The following is a 20,837-nucleotide window of genomic DNA, read 5'->3' on the forward strand; positions in this document are numbered from 1 at the left end:
AACTTTGAGCTCTGCGATCATCTTAGGAAAGTACTCTAATTTTTTATTTATTTTCACAGCATTTTCCATGGTCATATAAACTTAAAGTGCTCATTAAATGGTATTAAAACAATTCCGCTGTGAAGATCAAAGTTTCTTTGCGATACCAAAGAAGGGAAAGAGGTGGGGGTTAAAGTAAGAAAGAAATAAAGGATTTAGCTGAGCAATTAAAGCAGTTCAGAAAATATAATATACAAGTATTTAAGCAATATTCGAAATAAAGTAAAAAAATAAAAATAGATGCCCAACTTTTGCTCTCTGCAGACCTGTTGCTGGGTATGCGCTGACTTACCCTTCTAATATTATATTTTGGAGATATGAATCACTTTTTTAGAGGCAAGCGCAAGGTATTTCCAGTTGTCTTCTATTGTCTGCTGTGGCTGGGCGCAATCTCAAAGGTCCATATGGGTTATCGTCGCAGTACAGCTCTGATAAGAGACGCTTCCCACTACTCAAGCTACAATTCCATTGGCATCGACACTTCTTTTGGTTCTACTTTTTTCGAGTCCTACAAGTTAGCACTGGATCATGAGATTTTCTGGATCTCGAGGCGTTGCGTTGCGTTGCGTTGAGCTGCGAGGCGCACTAAATGCCGACTTGATAACGACTGGCGACTTGAAGGAGCCAGCTCCAATATTAGTACTTGACGAAAAAAAAGACTAAAAACATTGAAAAGAAAAAAGTGAGAGAGTGATTATGCAGCGGCGGCAACAGTGATCGCGACTCATGAAGTGATACCGCCTGCCCACGTCTATGGAACGAAATGGATGCACTGAGCAAAATAAGTGTTGCATACTTTCGACGAGACGATGCGTCGCTATCGGAGCGAGAGTTCACTCAGAATGGTAGCGACATTTTAATTATATCACGGATCGGTCAATGGCTCCGTGTGAGGAGTACACACAATTTCGATCAGTGTATTGAGCATATAAAATTGTAATATTTATTTTTCTTTACAGTTTTCGTTTTTATGGCTGTGCACTCAGTACTTATTAGTGTTGTTTTAATGAACAGCTCGGTGGGACAGCTCCATAATCTTGGCAAGGGTTATCTTTTAATGATTTAGCCAGTGCCGAGAGGCATTCCCCGAATTGGGAACAACATAACATGGCACTTGCACGGCTCCACTCGAGGCGCGTTATCGCCAGCAAACTGGTCAACTGGGCAGCTCAACTGGGTGCTGCATTAACTAAACATAACAAATTTTCGTGTTTTCCACTTTTATTTTATTCCTGTTTCATTTTTTTTGTCGTGCGTTCGCTCACACTGATAAGAAGCGCGTTCCAATCGCTTGGACGCAATGCCCGATGGCGTTGATCTGATAAAACCAAAACTAGGAGGACAGATTATACAAATACATATATATATATATATATATATATATATATACATATATACATTCATGTACACATGCTGAACTTCAGCTCTGCACACATGCGTACACATATAATCATATTCAACAAAATATATGTGAATTATATGTTCTAAACATCTGATTAAATACATTTAAATATGTTTACTAATTATCAACTTTATGTCACTTGTGAAAAGTAACAATAAATAGATTACTAAAGCATAAGCTGTTAAAGAATTCTATTTCTAATTGGATTTTCTGCAGTTAGGTAAATTGGATTGAAAGTTGAGGTATAAGACTGCATTGTAGTATAAGAGTACGTTAGAGTATAAGAATGCATTATTGTATAAAAGTGCATTAGAGTATAAGAAAACAGAAGACTGCTATGGAGTATGCATTAAAGTATAAGAGAGCATTTGAGTATAAGAGAGCATTTATAAGAGTGCATACAATATATTCATAGCTTTTTTGAGCAGAGAGAAGAATGCAAGTGCAAAGAGTGCAGAAAATAGGTTTTGCTAACCCCAATGAACTGCCTGAAAAGCATTCGCTATTCAAATTATTTGAATATGTTGAATGTATGTTACTTACAAGCTATCAGCCTAACGAACTACTCCCATGCTCTAGTCTGAAAGCTTTGATCAATGGGGAGGATACTTGATCGCATGGTTGACCTGAATGACACCGTAATAAACCTCAAAAAAAATACTAATACTAGTTTTGTGTTGATTCCGACGCAGACCTCAGTTCACAGACATTTGCAACAAGTTAATTTCAAATTCCGTTGTATATATAAGCAAAAATCAGAGGGAAAATGCGCACTGACTGATAAGAAGCCATTCAATATTTCAGATACATATATATTAATTTTTAAAGTATTGTTAAAAGCCTTGGCAAATACAACTCAACGATAAAACGCAGTTAGAAATAAAAAGGCATTTTTCATACTTTTCATTTAATTTTTCAGTCTTAATTCAATTTCCGCATTAGATTATAACACATGGACACACGTGCATGTAGGTATGCTTCCACAGACTCAGGCACAGTTGGGACAGGTAATCAATCATCATCTTACAAAGCTAAACTTAAGCACACTTGACATGTAGTCCATGTTCGGCGTCATACTTTTGGTATCGATTCTCAAATAGCGCAAATTCTAGAAGCAACAAAAATTAGTGAAATATATAAAAATGTATTAAGAATATGGACGCTGCTTACCTGCAATATGCTGGGCATAATGTCGCTCTGCCTGATCCACAACTCCAGTGGCTGAGTGCGCCAGCTTTGCTTGGTCAGCAGCGCCAGGCAGCGTCCGACGAAGGCGTTGCCAATGCAGCGCGACCTTGTCATGTCCAAGATGCGCAGCTGGCGACAGTTGATCACAAATTGCAAAATACCCGCGGGACTCTCCAGCTGATAGCCGCAGAGATGCAGCTCGCACAGCTCGGGCAGCTGGGCGGCCAGTTGGCACAGCACTTGATCGCCGAGGCACTGCAGTTGTCCCTCCTCCGACTGGCCATGCACCTCCAGCCGGCGCAAATGGCGCAGATTGCTCAGCTCTCGAAAGAGCCGTTCATAGTCGTGTAGAAGTCCGCTGAAGCGGAAGCCTTCGATTTGCTTGATGCCACCAGCGGCGGCATTGCTGGGTCGCGCTATGCGCTCCAGCACATCGAAGACAAAGTTCTTGGAGTAGATGGAAAGTTTGTTTAGGCGTGGCAGGCGCAACAGCTGCTGCGTGATGTCCGACTCCATGCAGAGATGGTAGTCGGCGATCTTGATGTGCTCGAGAGTGGGGCACAGCTGTACGTCGATCAAATCACAGCAGTTCACCTCGTCGCAGTCCTCCATGATGTCGAACTTTCGCAACTTGAGCAGCCGAAAGATGTCGCGAAAGTGCTGCGACTCCAGGTACTGGCAGTCGTCCAGGCACAGTTCGTCCAGCAGCTCCAGCTCGTGCAGATATTTACCCGTCACCTGACAGCCCCGCAGCTTCAGCTTGCGCAGCGACGGAAACACGCGCTTCAGCAAACGCACATCCTCGTCCACGAAGCGCACGCGTCCACGTCGCGGCTGCTGATCAACGCCCAGCCACTCGAGGCTAATCACCCGGGGCAGACAGTGGTCGCTCAGCAAGCGTAGCCTGCGCACGTCCAACTGATGGCAGCTAAGTCGCTCCAGATGCGGTGCCAAGGCCAGCATAAAGGACTGAAACTGACGCGACGATGCACGGCACAGCAGCTCATCCTGCAGCGCCACATTGCGCACGCGCGTGCGCCACAGCGCCTGGACAATGCTCCGCAGGCGACTGTGCAGTTGGCTCAGCTCGAACTGCTGATACACGTTCAGCTGGGCCACTATTAGGGTGAGCACGTCATCGTTCAGCTGCAGCAGCGAGCTAGATCTGGGCCGGGGCTCTAGAGGGCAGGAGCAGCAATTGGCATTGACATTGGCATTCAACTCAAGCTGATTTTTCGCACTTACCTGCTTCTCCGGTTGTGGTCATTTGTGGGCTGTGTGAGCTTGAATTCCAAGTGCTGTTGTTGGCAGGCGCAGCGCATTTTAGACACTGCCAAACAAATGCAGCCTGACCAGCTGTCCAGGGTCCATACTTCCAGAGAGCTGGCTACCTAAAACGTACCTACTTTAAGGGTGGTTTTCCAGGCAGAACGGCCCACCTACCTAACTTACCTACAATAGCTTGCCTACTTTAATTAGCGATGGAACATTAGCCAGGCGATTGCTCACTCACTATCGCAAAGGTACTAGGCGATAGTTAGGCAAACATATGTAGTATTTGTATTAAACAGGGTGTCTTTTTAATTATATGACTATGCTGGCAACGCTTTTTGATAGGTGCGCCGTTTAGACACTTGTTGCGTACTATTTATTTTACTTAATTTAAAATTTGATGATAACGAATAGAAAACTATTCGTTGCATTTCAACAATTCTAATGCTAATGCTTACCCTTACAGCACCAAGATCACTTGCTTACCACAAGGCAATGCCATTATTGTGAATTCTACTCACTGAAGCTTAATATTGATCTCATGGAATTGAAAATAGTGAAAGGCGATTTAAAACACACTTGATATATGGATGCTACAAGGCATATATAGCAGCTATGTGTTTAAGTCTCTGATTACTACAATCTTAGTTCTTAATCTCTTGAAAAAAAAAACTTTGATAAAAAATTAAAGGTGTTCTCAATTATAAATTACTTATATTAATTAACACTCATATTTTTTGAGATTGGGGTATATCAAGATGTTAATCAAAGTCAAATAGACTAAAGAAAAAATAGTCCAGAAATCTATATATAGAAACTCACACAAATAAGTATTTAAAATTATTGTGAATATATGAAAATGATAAATAAAACAAATTAGCTCAAGATCTCATTATTATTTAGAAACTAATCTTCTTCAGGATTAAACCCACAAATCTGCAAAGAAATTTGAATTATGTTGAGCTATATAAAGAATGCTTTAAAAAAGTTAAAATTATTCGTGGTAGGACAATAAAAATGTTAAACAATTTGTTTGTAATATGCTTATGCTGCGCGTTGTTGCTGCTTAATTTTTATTTTAATTATTTATAATTTTTCCTTCGTTTATTTGTTGTTTGGTGCTTACTACGTCATCAATTTGTATGTATTTAGTTACATTTAACTTTTACAATATATATAGATTCTATGTTGTATGTATAATGTATTCATTATTATTATTATTATTCATTCATTTAATTTCATTCGTCGGTATAGGCATATATTGTAGGTATATATAGTGTGTATATTGTATCTGCATTATAGTACATTATTGTTTCTATTTACTTAGTATTGTTACTGATTTATGTTCTTATTTGTTGTTGTTTCATTTCATTACATTTCTCTGTGTTTGCTTTGCTTTTACTTTTACCTTTAATTGGCTGCGTTTTAGGAAACATTTTTCGACTCAGCAGCTTATTGTTGACAATAATCGTAATCATAATCTGAATAATAATAATCATTCACAATTATCGTGTATAAATTATGTTTGATTAATGCATTATGCAACTTACAAATTAAACTCTTGCCTTGGTAAATATTGCAACACAATTTGAATTTGTTAATTAAAAATTGCCTTTCGCATGCTACAGATACAGTTGATCAGTTAATATATTAGTTAATAATCGTATAATATATATATATATATATATACTTGTGTTCATATATATATATATAATCTATATGCTTTCTATATACGGCGCTCTATTATACACATCACCAATCTATTTTAAAAAACACCAAAAACTAACACGGCTAAAAACAACTACATAAATATAATATGTTTGCTTGTGTTTGTCTGTCTGTGTGTGTTTCTGTGTGTATTTGAACATTTATGCGAAGTTTAATATTTTCAGATTTTCAAATTGATTTTCGTTAAAAAAACTTCGCATAAATGTTTCTAAACAATTTAAATTTTATGCGCACATTTGTTTTTTACGTCTTCTTTTTTTGTTATTTTTTTTACAATTTTTAATTGTTCCCTGCATTTTTAGTACATATTTTTATTTATTTTTATTTTTCAACTTCTATCGATGCCAATAAATGTCTTAAAAATTAAAAACATGAAGTCAATTATATTTATCAATATTTTCTTGTTGAACAAAAATGAAACTATTTTTATTTTTGTGTATATTGTTTTATTTGTGTACATGTACAGTTTTTTCTGGTTAATTTAAATTAAAGTGTATAATTAAAATATTAAATTAATAAAATGTTGCATTTAAAAGGAAGCATTATATGTGTGAGAGTGTGTGTGTATTAAAATGAATAAACTTGACTCATCTAATAATAGTATATGTTTTTTTAGTTTTCTCTTTAATTTAATTTTTTTTATTTTATGTTTGTAAAATTTAAAGCAGATATGTTGTTGCTTGTGGCGCTTGGGGCTTGCTTCTTGTATATATCTTGTTGCTGTTTTCAACATAAGCACAGTAATTGTTATATAATTAATTGTAGAGTTGTGCCTAGCTTTACTATAATTATTATTATTTATTGTTTGTTAACTTTTAATAGTGTGTAGTGTATGTAGTGTGGTGTATTGGGGGTAGGTTATAACTTCATGCTTTACTTTTCTTTCTCTTCTTCTTTTCTCTTTGTCATATCGTAATCATAATCGTAATCGTAATTCATAATCATAATTATAGCGCAAGCGCTAATCATCCTCTACACACACATTTCGTAGATGTAATAATTAATAACTAATTCACTTTCGCTCACTTGTCTCATCGTCATTATCATCAATCTTAATTCATCTTAGTAGTTCAACTAACATTAAATATAATAATAATATATAATTCTTCTTTTTTCTTGTGTTTCTCTTCTTGTTAGTTTTTTTTCTTTCTTTTGACTTAGCCTAGGGTTCTATTTCTCCCCTTCCTCCTCCGCCTCAAGTGTCGTGATAGTTAGTTAACTTCTTTAATACGCCTTGCCCTATATATAACAAACGTTTATCAACCATAGGCAACAATTTGTCTGACTTAAACATTAATCGGGCTGCAGGTTAAGGGGTGAGGTGTGTTTTATATTAACTGGGCGCTGATATATAGCATAATATTTGTGTAGTTTATAATATATGTGTATGCATAACTGTTTAAGCTGTGTGTTTCGTAACATACTTTGCTTTACAAAATGCACAAAATAATACAAAATGTTCCGGCGATTTCTCAAAGTTTTGCTGCAGTTTTATATACAAAGTATGTATAATTTATATAAATATATATATACATATGCATATATATATATACATATATATATATATATATTTATGATAGTGGTGTGGTATGAGGATGCCTTGTATGTATGAATGTCTGTCTCTCTCACTTCCTATGCATAACTTAATGAAAAATAATATAAGAAATACATGCGCCATAATAAAAAATAATAAAAAACAATTAAAAACGTTGCAGTCGGGCGCAACCGACTGCATAATACTCGTTCACGATCAGAAACAGTTATCTTAAAATGAGATAGGCGAACCACATGCTTCATTAGATACTATCAGGGAAGGTTAAAAGTGGTTCGCCTGCAAAACTAGGGTTTCCTTGTTCTGTAACTGTGGAACATATACTTTTGCCTGATTTGCTTGGCTTCCAATGGACTTAGCTATATAAGCTTTATATTTCTATCAGGATATATAAGCAAAAATGAAATTTCAGACCGGCAGACAATAAGACGGTTATTGCACAGAGCCAATATATTATTTTTCACTTCGTGAACGAGTATAAGATCTGATTACAACTTGTTGAACCCATTGATGAACTCTCTCTCATTAATTTGGCCGGTAGCACAGCTAACTGCCAAGTCCAGCGCCTTTGTTACGCGTACATTTCATAAATGTAACAGGGACGTGAGAAATATTTATTATATATAGACGCTTAGCGCCTAACAAGATCGGTTAGAGAACAATGAAGGGAAACTATGAGATGTTTGTTTTTCTTGTATTGCACGTTGCGCAAGCGGGCGCCTGATCGGAGAGTTGGATACAGATAGGGAGACATACTATCGGGTTCAAGGCGTAACCAGCGCGCGGAACTATAAACTATATAAATGTATATGATGTATATATATATACACATATATATATATAACTAGCTGCTTATGTGGATGTGAGGGATTTTGCTCTGCTGTCTGATGTATTTTAGCTGTTGCCTTCAGTTACTTCGATTGGCCGCCGGATTTTGTGTGCTTCACCATTGTGTTGTGGCTGTTGTTGTGGCCGCCGCCGTCGTCGGGTAGCCATGCAGGAGGGGCTACTGTTAGTAAACCACCGGATGCTGCTCCACATTTGTGGGCAGATGCTGCAACTGCATAGCGGCACGGGCCAGCGCGCTTGGATCACTTATCAATGCAATGGGCACCTGTGGCGGTGGCTGTTGCTGCTGCTGCTGTGGCGGCGCCTGCGGATGCGACTGTTGCTGTGGATGATGCTGCTGCTGTTGTTGTTGTTGCTGCTGTTGTTGCTGCTGTTGATGCTGCTGCTGCTGTTGCTGATGATGATGCGCCGCCTGCTGTATGGACAATTGCAACAACTGCTGCTGCTGCAGTTGCTGTTGCTGCTGTTGATGTGCAGCAACTGCTGCCTGCTGCTGTTGTTGTTGTTGCTGTGCGGCCACCTGTTGCTGATGCTGCTGGTGCGCTGCTGCCGCCGCCGCTTGCTGCTGAGCCGCTGCTGCTGCTTGCTGTTGGGCGGCGGCTGCTGCTGCCGCCTGCTGCTGGGCAGCTACTGCAGCAGCAACCTGCTGCTGTTGCTTCTGCGACTGCTGGGCATTATGGGAGATGAGCGTGCTGGTGACGAGCGGCACCAGACCGGGCGTCAGCTGGACGGCACCAGCGCCGGCCGCTGCAGCGCCCGCTGTTATCTGCTGTATGGTGTGCATGGTGGTCGTCGCCGAATGATGGGGAACTGCAAAGGGGGAAGAGGCGGTCAGTTTGGCAATTGAACTGGACGAGCGCAGACACAGTCGCGTGGCGTGTCTTGCTGTTGTGTGTTCTGTGTCCGACTCACTTATGATCGGTTTCACTTCCTGCTTGACTTGGGTCAGCACACCAGCCGGTATTTGCGGATGCGGATGCACGGGTGGTGGCGGCATCATAGCATCCGGGTGATTCATCTTCATGTGGCGCTTCAAATTGCCGCGCTCGACGAAAGCCTTGCTGCACAGTGTGCACGCGTGCGGTTTCTCGCCCGAATGGGAGCGCATGTGCGAGACCAAGTGACCTGCGAAACGGACAATGGAAGCGACATGAAGATATCTCTGCCGACAAGGGTAGATCGAATTTCGACAAAAATAAAACCAAGGACGTCGGCGGCTCATCCGACTTGGGCAGCTGACAAGTCACAGCCACTCCGAGCCAAACTAAGGCGAGCGAGCGGGCGGGCGGGCGTGCGTTTATCTTACTTTTTTGTTGTTCTTTAATTAAGGTTAAAAGGGGTCAAAGGGCAACTCAACCAATTGCACAGTGCAGCGAATATTGTTGGCTGTGAATTCAGTTACGATTCGATCTATCAAAATCAAATAAATATTAACTAAAAAATAATAAGATACATATCAAATTAAATATTCTTTCCGCTTACTTAGAACACGTCTTAAAATCAAATCAATTGTTAAAGCCTTCCAAATTGTTGATAAAATGAATTAATAAAATATTTAAAAGTGACTGAAATATGATCGATTTATCATATCTGATCTGAGCATAAATTGTTTAAATAAAACAAAGAAAAATCTTAGATAATTGTTAAATAAAATAAATAGTTCTCATTTAACATTTCATACAAAATAAAAACAATTTGTGCCTAACTATTCGCTGCACTGTAGTTCAGGATGGGGATTGATGGTTTGGTTGGTTGATCTGTTAGCAGATATACGGCTGGATTGGGATGACTACTATGCTGACGCCACGTCTCGCGTGCTACACTCTGCTGCACAAGGACCAACTCACCTTTGCATATGAAATTCTTGGGGCACTTCTCGCAGGCAAATGGACGCTCGCATTCCTGGCCCTTGGTGTGGCTGCGCTGATGGAACAGGAGATTGCCCTTGAGGGGGAACGACTTGCCGCACGTCTCACAGGTGAAGGGACGATCGCCGGTGTGACAGCGAGACATATGATTGATCAAGTGCTCCTTGCGTGTGAAGGGCTTGTTGCACACATTGCAGCAATGGGGATTGTCGCTGGAGTGCTGGCGCATGTGATTATTGAGATGCTCCTTGCGCGTGAACGTCTTCTGGCAGTATTCGCATTTGTGCGGCGAATCTCCAGTGTGCAGGCGCACATGATTCGTCAAATGCTCCTTGCGGGTAAACGTCTTCTTGCAGTAGCTGCAACGATGCGGCGAATCGCCCGTGTGCTGGCGGACATGATTCGTCAAATGCTCCTTGCGCGTAAACGTCTTGGTGCAGTATGTGCACTTGTGCGGCGATTCGCCTGTATGTTGCCGTACATGATTAACCATGTGATCTTTGCGTGTGAACGCTTTCGTGCAGTACGTGCACTTGAACGGTGTCTCACCCGTGTGCTGGCGTATATGATTCACCAGGTGCTCCTTGCGCGTGAACGTCTTCATGCAGTAGGAGCAGCGATGCGGCGACTCTCCCGTGTGCTGGCGCACGTGATTTAACAAATGCTCCTTGCGCGTAAACGTCTTGGAGCAGAAGTCGCACCGATGTGGCGTCTCACCTGCTTGCGTGGTAAAAGGTAAGAGTCGTACAATAACATTACAGATTAGAAATCATTCACAACCAATCCAGAATTATGCAATTACTATGTTCTCGGTTCGGTTGCCAGTCCATGTCATTGTTCAATTATTGATTTGCTTCCAATTGGGCGTATTCATATTTCAGTAAGACGTCTGCTTCATACGATATCAGTTTGTTTGTTTATGAATCAGTGTCTGAGTGTGTTCGACTGGCTTAACTTTGCTATCAGATTCAGATTAAGAGTGCGCAAATTACAACAACTGAATGCTAATGCCTGGCATTATAATACATAATATAGTTAAGTTCTATAAGCAACTTCGATTCAGTCATTGTTTGTATACATGTAATTAAACAATTAGAGTCTGCCAAGTAAGAACTAATTTAATAAAGTTCAATTTGAATCATTTTGTAGCCAGAAACTGAATTGGCATGGATCAAATGTTGACAATGAAATTCTTCTTTTAAATTCTTATGAATTTCATGCATTGATTTTACTGCTCTATGTATAAATCCTTTTTTTTTTTTGGAATGACTATGTTCTTTTAAGTGAATCATAATATCTTTGCTTATCACATTCACTATAAATTGGACTTCAATCAATACTAATAAATTCAAATCTTAAACTTTGCATTGGTTAACTGGTAACTGAGTAAACAGACGTTACGTAATGCAATCATATTATAATAATGATATTATTTACATTTAAGGAATACGTCTTTTGATTGACAATAAAAATAAGTTTAGTTTTCATTTTGATTAAGGCAATTGAGAATCATTAAATAGAACATTTCGCATTGATTTGAACTCAACTCTGTGCTGATATAGGCAAATTAAATAAACTGTTCGTCTTAATCTAAAACTTCAATTACTATAATCGACAATAAATTTGTCTAGTTTTCGAACTAAATTACATAATATTCATTGTGATCACATTTTCACAGATAGCTCAAATCGTTAATGATAAAGTTCTATGCGATAAATAAATATTATTCTAATTTTGTACATTATTTGAATTGTGATTTTCAATTGATACATTAAAGCGCATCCCTTAAAGTTCGTTATCGCTGCTCGTGCACCAAACGCGCATGTGTTTGTGGTTGTGTTTTGGATTGTGAGCCTGGGGGCATATCGCCAGGGTCCAGTTTGGACCCTGATGGAGCTGTATGAAATTTGGCAGTTTTTGGGCTTGGTTTGGCGAGTGTTTCTATGTGTGTATTGTGGTCGAGGCAATGCGTTGAGTTGTTGCTTGGTTGGTTGGTTGGTTGGTTCTGTTTTGTCTCTTTACCTGTATGCCAGAGTATGTGATTGGTGAAGTGCTCCTTGCGGCTAAAGCTCTTGCCGCAGATTTCGCAACGGAACGGCGTCTCGTTGGTGTGGGAGCGCATATGGTTGGCTAGGTGCTCCTTGCGCGTGTATTTCTTGCCGCAGACATCGCACTGATGCGGTGTTTGACCTGTTTATTGGTGGTACACAGAACAGAGAACAGAAAGTATAGGGTGGGGAGTTTTTTTCTGGTTAGCGCAAGCATTTTAAACATTTATCTTCTTTTAACGCGATCATTTCTTTGTATTATTCTCTACGCATTTCTTGCAAATTTCAAATGGACCCGCCAAAATACAATATATTAAAAAAAAATCATTATCAAAATTATTGAAAACAATATAAAAAATATAAACAAAATATAAAATCAAATATTTAAAAGAAACCCCCGGCACCGCTATGTGTGTGTGAAACTGGCCGTGGCTTGCGTTGGGTTCGAACGAAGCGAACGGAGGCTCGGCTTAGTGGGTGGCGCATGGGCGGTGGGCGTGGTGTTGTTGGTCTCATGTGAAGCGTATGTGTGTATGAGCATGTTGTTTGTTTGTGCAAGTGTGAATGTGTGCGTGTGTGCCTGTCACTCAATTCGAGCTGGAGATGAAATATGCCATTTATATTTCATATTTGCAATACAGAGTACCCCTAATGGCACTTCCATTCAAAGCTATGCTGATGCTGATGTGTGCGTGAACGTTAAGTTCGTCTCTTGAATGAAGCCGTGTTCGACGCCAAGCTAAATCCCTAAGCTAGATGCATGTGTATTTGTATGTGTGTGAATGGGTGTTTCAGTGAAATACGAATCTCTTCAGCCCACTAGGTGTAAAGAGTTTCTGTGTGTGTGTGTGTTTTCTGTCGCACAATTAACGCCGTAGGCACAGGCACAGGACGTTGGCAATCGACAAGCAGCAACAACGAACGGTTCTTTATTTTAAGCACCCTGTACAGCAGAGAGAAAGAGAGCGAGAGCGAGAGAGCGTTGACAATATGGGAGAGTAAGGTAATGGAGCACAGGCAAACTACACGAATAGGAAATGCGGATGACGATCCCAACGGGTTGCGGCAGTAGGAGTGGATTGGATTGATGAGTGAATGAATGTGATTTGTGAGTGTGATTATGAGAGTGTGTGTGTGTATGTGTGATGTTGGCTTGGGGGGTAGGATTGTTATGAGCGGTATGAGCGAGTATTGACACGAGATGCAGTTGTACTGAGCTTAACAGCAATCGACAGCAATGATTGAACGAATGATCTAAAAATTTGAAGAAACTTAAATTGATTGAACCATTCTATTTAGTCTGTCATGCCGTACATATGTCGTTAATTTTTTTCTTTTTCTTTTTTGTTTTTTACCATAAGCACAAATGATCAATAATCGATGATCGATGATCGATGATCGATATGTATAGAAACCAATATTTCGGAAAAATATTAAATTTAGTCACTTTTCTCAACTGCATTTGAAAGTTTCTCAAAATTGAAAAATTTAAACCCCTTTCAAAATGATATTGTTTATCTTTAAATGAGACTACAAAAAATCGTTATGAATATTTGAAAAAGTAAGTTTACTATCGATAGTTATGCAGCTCTTTAGTGTACTTTTTGGAAGCAGGCAAAAAGGTTCGTTTTGTGAGTGTGTGTGAGTGAGGTTTGTGAGTACAAATGCAGGGAAGCTGAAGGGCTACATATAAGTAGGCTTATATATAGGAAGCACAAGCAGTGTAGAGACAGTGAAAGGAAGGAAGCAGACGGTAGGAAGTACGCACGATGAGTTGCGGTTACTTGATTGATTGATTGATTGATTTGATTGATCAATTGATTGATTTTGATTTGGTTGGTGTGATGTGATGGCTGTTGATATTATCTGTAGTTGATTTTGTACTCTACTGGAATTTGATTTAGTATCGGTTTTTGATTTGGATATGAATATTCTTTGTTTCTTTTTTTTTTTGATATTAATTATTATAATTTTTTGCTTTTCTGCTGTTTTTTTTTTGTAATTGGTAATTGGTAATTGGTTTTTTTTGTGGTCGTGGCGCTCGCCGCTCGCATTGTCCGCCCCCGGTCACCAAATCACACTCACCAGTGTGCCACATGTAGTGGTTAACATAGTGTTCCTTGCGCGTGAAGGACTTCTTACAAATATCGCAACGATGTGGCGTCTCACCCGTGTGTTTGCGCACATGATTGACCATGTGCTCCTTGCGCGTAAACGTCTTGGCGCAGTACTGGCAACGGAACGGCGTTTCGCCCGTATGCGAACGAAAATGATTGTCCAGATGCTCTTTGCGTGCGAAAGTCTTTTGGCAAATGGTGCAGGCGAATGGCTTGTCCGTTGAATGCCGTTTCATATGGCGCTCCAGACTCGTATTATTGGCAAACACATTGAAGCAGACAATGCAAGTGAACATGGGACCGCCAATATGGATCTTGCCATGCCTGGTCAAATCCTGCGATGTGGTAAAACCCTGACCGCATACCTGACACATAAACGGCTTGCGCTCGCTGTGGTAGCGACGGTGCACAATTAGCTGATAGCGAAATTGGAACATCTTGCCACAAATGTCGCACACATGCGTCCCAGTTGCTATGGGCGTGCCATCTGGCGCCAACGCAACGCTCGATTGCCCATCAACGCCATGGATGCCGCCCTCCATTTTCGGCATTAGCAACTCACCCGTCGTCGTCGTTGTCGCATTGTTGTTTCCCCCATTCCCCCCGTTGCTGCCGGAGGAGCTAGTTGTGGTCACCGTGGCGCTGCCTTGCTGTGTTCCAGCATTTGTGCTTGTCGCTGGGGCTTGCTGTTGCTGTTGCTGCTGCTGTTGCTGTTGGGCCGTGGCCGCAGCCGATGCGGCCGCTGCAGCCGCGGCTGCTGCATTGGCTGATGCCATTACAGCAGCGACGGCTGCATTATTTGTGGACACCGCCGCTGCAGCTGCAGCTGCGCTAGCCGAATGCGTCGTCTGTGGCGGTAATGGCGGAGGCGGTGGCAATTGCGGCGGTGGCAACTGACTGCCATGCGCCGCCGCCACATGATTCACCACATCGCCATGGATTTTTCCAAATACCTCGTGGTATGTAAATAACTGCGATATATCCTCAATGTTCACTTTATACATTTCAATGCCGTGTGGCGGCTTGCTGCCGTCCTCTTTATGATCTGACTTGTTGCCGGGCAATGGCGGCGGTCCGCCCAAGGTGATGGTGGTGCCACCGCCAGTGGTCACCACCGGTGCTGAAACCACCGAAGGTGCCGAACTGGCAGCGCTCACGTGCTGCATTTAGAGTGGACTCAACACGGAATTTTGCCTGTCTCTTGTTGGACTTTGCTTTATTTCTTGTATCTTGTTTCTTTGCGTGTTTGGTTGTTGTTGGTACTGCTGCTTCTTGAATTGTGGTTGTTGTTATTGTGGTTGTTGTTGCTGCAGTTGAATCGGTTGTTGATGCAGCCTACATAATGTTGTTGATGTTGTTGTTGTTGTTGCTGCTGTCGACTGCTTTCGCTGGCCGTCGTGGCTACAAAAAGTCAAGTGGAATTTGTTGACTCTGGTTATTGAAAATGGACAATTGCGGCGATCAAAGGAGGAGGAGCGCTGGGCCAAATTACCATGTAGAATATTCTTCTTCTTCCTCCTCTATTGTTCTAGGATATGCCCATCTACTCTTATTGGTATATTTGGTATTCCCGATTGCTGGCTGAGTTCTGATGTTTCACCTGAAAGTAAGAAAATATTGTAGAGATCAGTGAGAAGGGGAAAGTAATATAAAGTAAAAATATATACTGATTATATCTATATTTTAAATCAAGATTAAGTTACTTAAATAAAAATAATTGACTTCAATACTGACAATTGACCAGACGTCTCAGTTAATAGTAATATTCAACGAGATTATTGTAAATTGTACTAATGTTTAACTGGTGCATTGATGGCTAGCGAACGTTAACCCTTCAATGAGACCTGGAAGTACAGTTGAGTACCGTACGTACACACAAACATCTCGACGCACACGCACGCACACTCACACTGCTATTTACATCAGACCCTAAATCTCCTTATGTGTGAAGATGTTCAAAAATGCTGTTGACCACTTATTGATTTTGTGATGACAAAATGATATAAATTTCCCATTAGTAAAGTAGAGTTTCAAAGCTCAAAAAGGAGCGTTCTTCTGTGCACACATTGAAATAACTTTATATAAATTGTAAAAGTAAAACATACGCACACACACGCACAAACACAAGCACACACGTAGAGAACGAAGTGTAGATGCAAAGAAATGAGAAAAGGGAGTGGAGCTGGTGATGGTGATGGGTGTGAAGTGGGCTCCGTCGATATGCCTCGTTTTAGCAGGATTCAGGATTTAGATATCCAATCAGAGAATGCAAGCATTTGATAGAAATGTTGAGAGCGCGCATGGAGAGTATGAGAGCTACAGTGTGAGTGTGTGCGTGTGTGTGCAAGTGTGAGAGGAGGCAGGTGGCTGATGTAAATATCAAGAAGTACAAATCGATTAAAGACAACGCGCTTTGGAGCGTAAGTGTTTGAGTGTTTGTGTGTGTGCAAGAAAAACTATAGATGCCTGCGGGGGGTTAAATAAGTGAGCGGCAAAAAGAGAGAAACGAAGCGCGCGCGCATGAGTGGGGGTTGGATAAACAGCGGGTTGCGGAGAGCCCATTGTTTGCATAGGTCCTGAGCTGTAGTAAGCGCTTAAGCAGCAAAACTCCCCTCTCCCAAAGCTGTGTTCTCTCACTCTCTCTCTCTTTTTCTCTTTGCGTCTTTCCATTTGATTGTTTTTACTGGCCCAGCAAATAATTCAGCTAAGCAGACGAGCAGACGACACACAAAGACAATACAAATATGCAAGAGAAAGAACGGGGTGTGGGAGAGTTCATGTAACACAAAAAGGGCGCCACTTTTTATGTGGTGAGGTAGGAATACATACACATGCATACATAGTATGTATGTTATACATAAACACATACATATATTATTGTATGTAACTCCAGTTTTTGCTGCCTGGCCCTGGGAAAATGGGCGGTGCGGCCACGAAAAAATTCTAATGAAGTTCAACAGCAAAATATTAGAAGAAATAGATTCGAATTGGAATTTAAATTAGGAAGTAATAAACTAATAAATGATAAATACTTATATTGAAAACTCTTAGACATTTATATTTATTTTTGAGGACTTCTTTAATCCAAGAGTGTCCAACATGTTTAAATAAAAAATTAGTTAATTATAGCACTATTTAAAACCAGTTACTTATTAAATATTCTTATTAGATTACAATTTATAAAGTTAAGTTGTTATAGCTAATTTTATTTAGCGCAGCGCCAATTTCACTTACCTTATGCAATATTTCGCTGTGACTTTAATTGCCGCCCTTCTGTCTCACCAGGAGCAGAACTTACATATTAAATGAATTTTACAGTTAACCGGCTACCTCGCTTAATGCACTTTCAATCAGTATTTCGTTACGTTCGGGCCACCTGTAAAAAGAGAGGCAACGATAACAGCAGCGGTGAGCAACAGTTTGTTTTGTGTTTATGTTTACGCGAAATAATCAAACGGACCGCGCGGTACAGTTGCACCCCCCTTCCCACTATTAACGTTCTCCGCTAGCGCGCACCGAAGACCAAAAACCAGGGAAGGCAGCAAAAGCAAATCAAGTGAAAATTATTTGCAGTCAATATGCAAAAACACACATACGACAGTTGTGTACATATAAGTTCATGTGCATGCGTATGTGTGTGTGTATGTGCTTTTGCAAGCATACAGTTGAAAGCTGCGTCACAATTAACGGCAGGGGGCAACAGACAACTATTTGAAATTAGAGCTCACGTAAATATTTAAGAAGATATATCATTATTATATGGTTCATATCTATATATAATTAATTCAATATATATTCCACCTCACTCATATCGAATTAATTGTGTATTAAGTACGTATCTATCAATGTACGTATGTTGCTATACATGTTTATAAGTATGTATGTATATATGTATATGCTATATCTATTGCGGTATGTGCGTGCATTGTCCGTCTTCTAAATGTTGAAGTTCTCTGCTTCAGTTCGCTTTTGGCTGTTATGCCAACAAAAAAATGAAAAGAAGTTGTATTTTCTTCTCTTTTTCCCTCTCTCACTGGTTTCTCGGCCTGCGGTCGTCTCTTTGCTGTGTGACCTGGCCCTTGTCTCTTCTTCCTTGCTTTGTGCACTTTTATGCTTTGCTTTATTTGTTGTTTCGTTGTCCGCTCACACAACGTTCGCTGCCGCTCTCGCTCTTGCAAACGCTGCTGCTGCCTCTCACTCTCACACTTACATTGCCTCTCATTATTCATTGAACGACAACGCTCCCCGTTTCCCCATACACACCCCTCTGACGATTTGCACGACGACGCTACGTTCAATTCCAACCGCCTAAAGCGGAAAACCAATAAAAACGAATTGAATCGCAAAGCGTAAGTACAAAATAAAGCGAAAAAGGCTGGCACAAGCAAAACGAGAAAAAAATGAAAGCTAAGGCGGGCGCGCAACGAGCGAACCGAAGCGAAGAGCGAACAGTACAGGCGGCGCATACAAGTTTTGCGTTTTGCCCACATTCTATGCCGAACTCGAGTTATACATAGTTATAATTATTTCTGCCGTTGCCTCGTCTCTCGGCTTTTTATTTTTAATTTTGTTTGGTTGTCGCTCAATTTTTGCTGAGCAGGGAGAGGCAAACGAGAGAGCGATACATATGTATTTTCATTACAGCCAATTAGTGTGCATTTCATAATTGTTTAATAAAATATAAAAACGAAAAAAAACGGAAACTCAATCCGAAAAAAACTGTAAAGTATACTGGACCGATGGTCCAAAACCTTACTTTAATGAAACATATGGTAACCCAAAATCTAAAAATGTAATCCCCACAAAGATATTTAAATGTCATATATGCACATACACAATCAAAGTTCACTTGCATTTGCATTTATTAATACGAAAAATTCATTTTTCAAAAATGCAACCCTGTGCCGCCTTGCAAACAAGAAAATGACACGATGATGACGTTAATGGGAACTCGATGTGTGTGTCTTTATATGTATATTTATTACGAACACACACATACGGTCTCATAGATACAATACATATGCATACAGCAGCTCACGTATCTCATTCAAACGCACACACACATAATCATGCATATGTCGCTCACACTCTCGCACACACACTGATGTCGACCGCAGTCATTTGATAATATTGTATTAGAATTTCACAAATATACACTATTTTTCCAATCAGATTATTTTCCACTCACTTCCAGGAGCACTTTTCACTACAAAGTCTCCCGCCCCCCCGCCAATTACTTGTTTGCATTTTTGCATTAACATTCGCTAAAATATGTTCTTATGACGCCATTATATGTATGTATGTATGAAAAATTACTTGATTGTACTGGTGGCGGTGCGTGTGTGTGGAAAAAACTTTGGCAGCACAGCAGCAACAGTAGTAGAAAAATCAAAACGCCGCGCGGGTGAGAGGCGGTGGTGTACGGTGTACAGAGCAAAGCAAACTGAAAATTGAATGAGACGCGGAGGCAGCAGAAGCAGAAGCGCGATGTAAAGTTCTTCGTGAGGCGCGTTCGTTTCGTGCCCTGCACGAATACACAGTGAGCACAAGCAGTTATCATACCACGTTGCAAAGAACGAAACTTTTTAAGGCTAACATTTAGATTTTAATAACTCTACTAACAGGTCTGAACCGATAAGCAATTATAAAAATAAATATCAATCTGAAATTTCAAATTTCAAATATAAAAGTAAAGCTAATTTTTTCATTTTGTACAGTTAAATGGAATCAATTTATAAAATTATTTGAAAATAATTATGTATTATAAAAAAAGTGCATTTCTATAGGAACATATGGAAAACTTGAAGACAATTTAAAAGGTTTGCTCTTATAGTGGTTCTAATTTAAAATAGTTTTGAACTGCCCTACCTAGTGTATTCGTGAAGAGCTCTTGTTTCGTGTTCGGTGTTTCTGTTTCTCGTGGGAGAACCAGCGAAAGAGAGAGAGAGAGGTACAGAAACATTGTGGCGTATCTGTGTGTTGTGTTTGCGTTGGTGTGTGATTGCGTTGTTCTTATTGACTAGCGTTGACTGGCCGTGCGCTGCTTTCCGGGAGCTAGTGCTTTAGTATAAAAAGGCGGTAAAAATTGTATGTTGAAATATGGCAGCATCAAAATTTAACAATTTGATACTTTTTCATACAAACGGCAAAATTTTATTTCCCAGTTTATTTTAATACTCATACGCACACATACACGCATCCACATGCATATGCACATTTTACTTACAGCGGTCAGACCAGAAATCCAAGTTCTTTTGACTTGCCACCACTCCTCTTTTTCATGCTTGTGTATGTTGCAGCAGCAGGCGTCCCGGACCGCGACGCTTACAATTCTTTTTTAATGGCCGCTCTAGTCAAATACCGACAACGTCAAATTTTCATACCGCACGCACTTTGGTTATATTGTTTTTGCGAACATTTTGCACTATATTTACACATATTTTTCTACCTTTTAAATATGTGCATTTTTTGTGCACAAAATATGAAGAGTAAGGAGAGTAGAATTAGGGATGATTGTATAGTAGCGGCATATCGATATTGGTATGTTCATTTTATTTCGATAGTACTTTCATGATAATAATATCGATGTCCGAGTATCATGACTCCTTATTTATATGTTTTATTTTTATTAATAAGCTTAATAAACTCAGTTTGGCAAATTTATTATGTGTGAATGATATACATATATATAAATAGGTATTCGTCTAAATATTGCTCATTCATAACTAAGTGTGAATAAGACATTAGATAAAAAAATATATCGATATATTATGT

The 20,837-nt window shown here is 40.1% G+C and overlaps 2 protein-coding genes across 13 annotated transcripts; both read right to left on the reverse strand.

Moving 5' to 3' along the window:
• Positions 1-2,336: 2,336 nt before the first annotated feature.
• Positions 2,337-4,148, reverse strand: LOC111603790. 3 transcript variants are annotated; one of them, XM_023321542.2, is made up of 4 exons: positions 4,082-4,148; positions 3,875-4,020; positions 2,612-3,807; positions 2,337-2,549 (listed from the first exon to the last, which is right to left on the reverse strand). In XM_023321542.2, the coding sequence occupies exons 2-4, from the start codon at positions 3,894-3,896 to the stop codon at positions 2,460-2,462; spliced, it is 1,308 nt and encodes a 435-aa protein (XP_023177310.1). In that variant the 5' UTR covers positions 3,897-4,020; positions 4,082-4,148; the 3' UTR covers positions 2,337-2,459. The 3 variants fall into 3 exon arrangements, with proteins under 3 accessions (XP_023177310.1, XP_023177309.1, XP_023177311.1); XM_023321541.2 differs by having other exon boundaries at positions 3,875-4,031; positions 4,082-4,138; XM_023321543.2 differs by having other exon boundaries at positions 4,073-4,129.
• Positions 4,149-7,548: 3,400 nt separating this feature from the next.
• On the reverse strand, positions 7,549-20,586 carry LOC111603788 (gastrula zinc finger protein XlCGF57.1). 10 transcript variants are annotated; one of them, XM_030224367.1, is made up of 9 exons: positions 20,290-20,586; positions 17,298-17,439; positions 15,556-15,663; positions 14,116-15,464; positions 11,921-12,088; positions 10,448-10,618; positions 9,878-10,363; positions 8,943-9,155; positions 7,549-8,840 (listed from the first exon to the last, which is right to left on the reverse strand). In XM_030224367.1, exons 4-9 carry the CDS (start codon positions 15,227-15,229, stop codon positions 8,194-8,196), a joined length of 2,799 nt encoding a protein of 932 aa, XP_030080227.1. In that variant the 5' UTR covers positions 15,230-15,464; positions 15,556-15,663; positions 17,298-17,439; positions 20,290-20,586; the 3' UTR covers positions 7,549-8,193. The 10 variants fall into 10 exon arrangements, with proteins under 10 accessions (XP_030080227.1, XP_030080226.1, XP_023177301.1 ...); XM_030224366.1 differs by having other exon boundaries at positions 14,032-15,464; XM_023321533.2 differs by having other exon boundaries at positions 9,878-10,618.
• Positions 20,587-20,837: the final 251 nt, after the last annotated feature.

The sequence above is a fragment of the Drosophila hydei genome, unplaced genomic scaffold (genome assembly GCF_003285905.1).
Source record: "Drosophila hydei strain 15085-1641.00,03,60 unplaced genomic scaffold, DhydRS2 tig00008114-arrow-pilon, whole genome shotgun sequence".
In the NCBI taxonomy this organism is placed as follows: Eukaryota; Metazoa; Arthropoda; class Insecta; order Diptera; family Drosophilidae; genus Drosophila; species Drosophila hydei.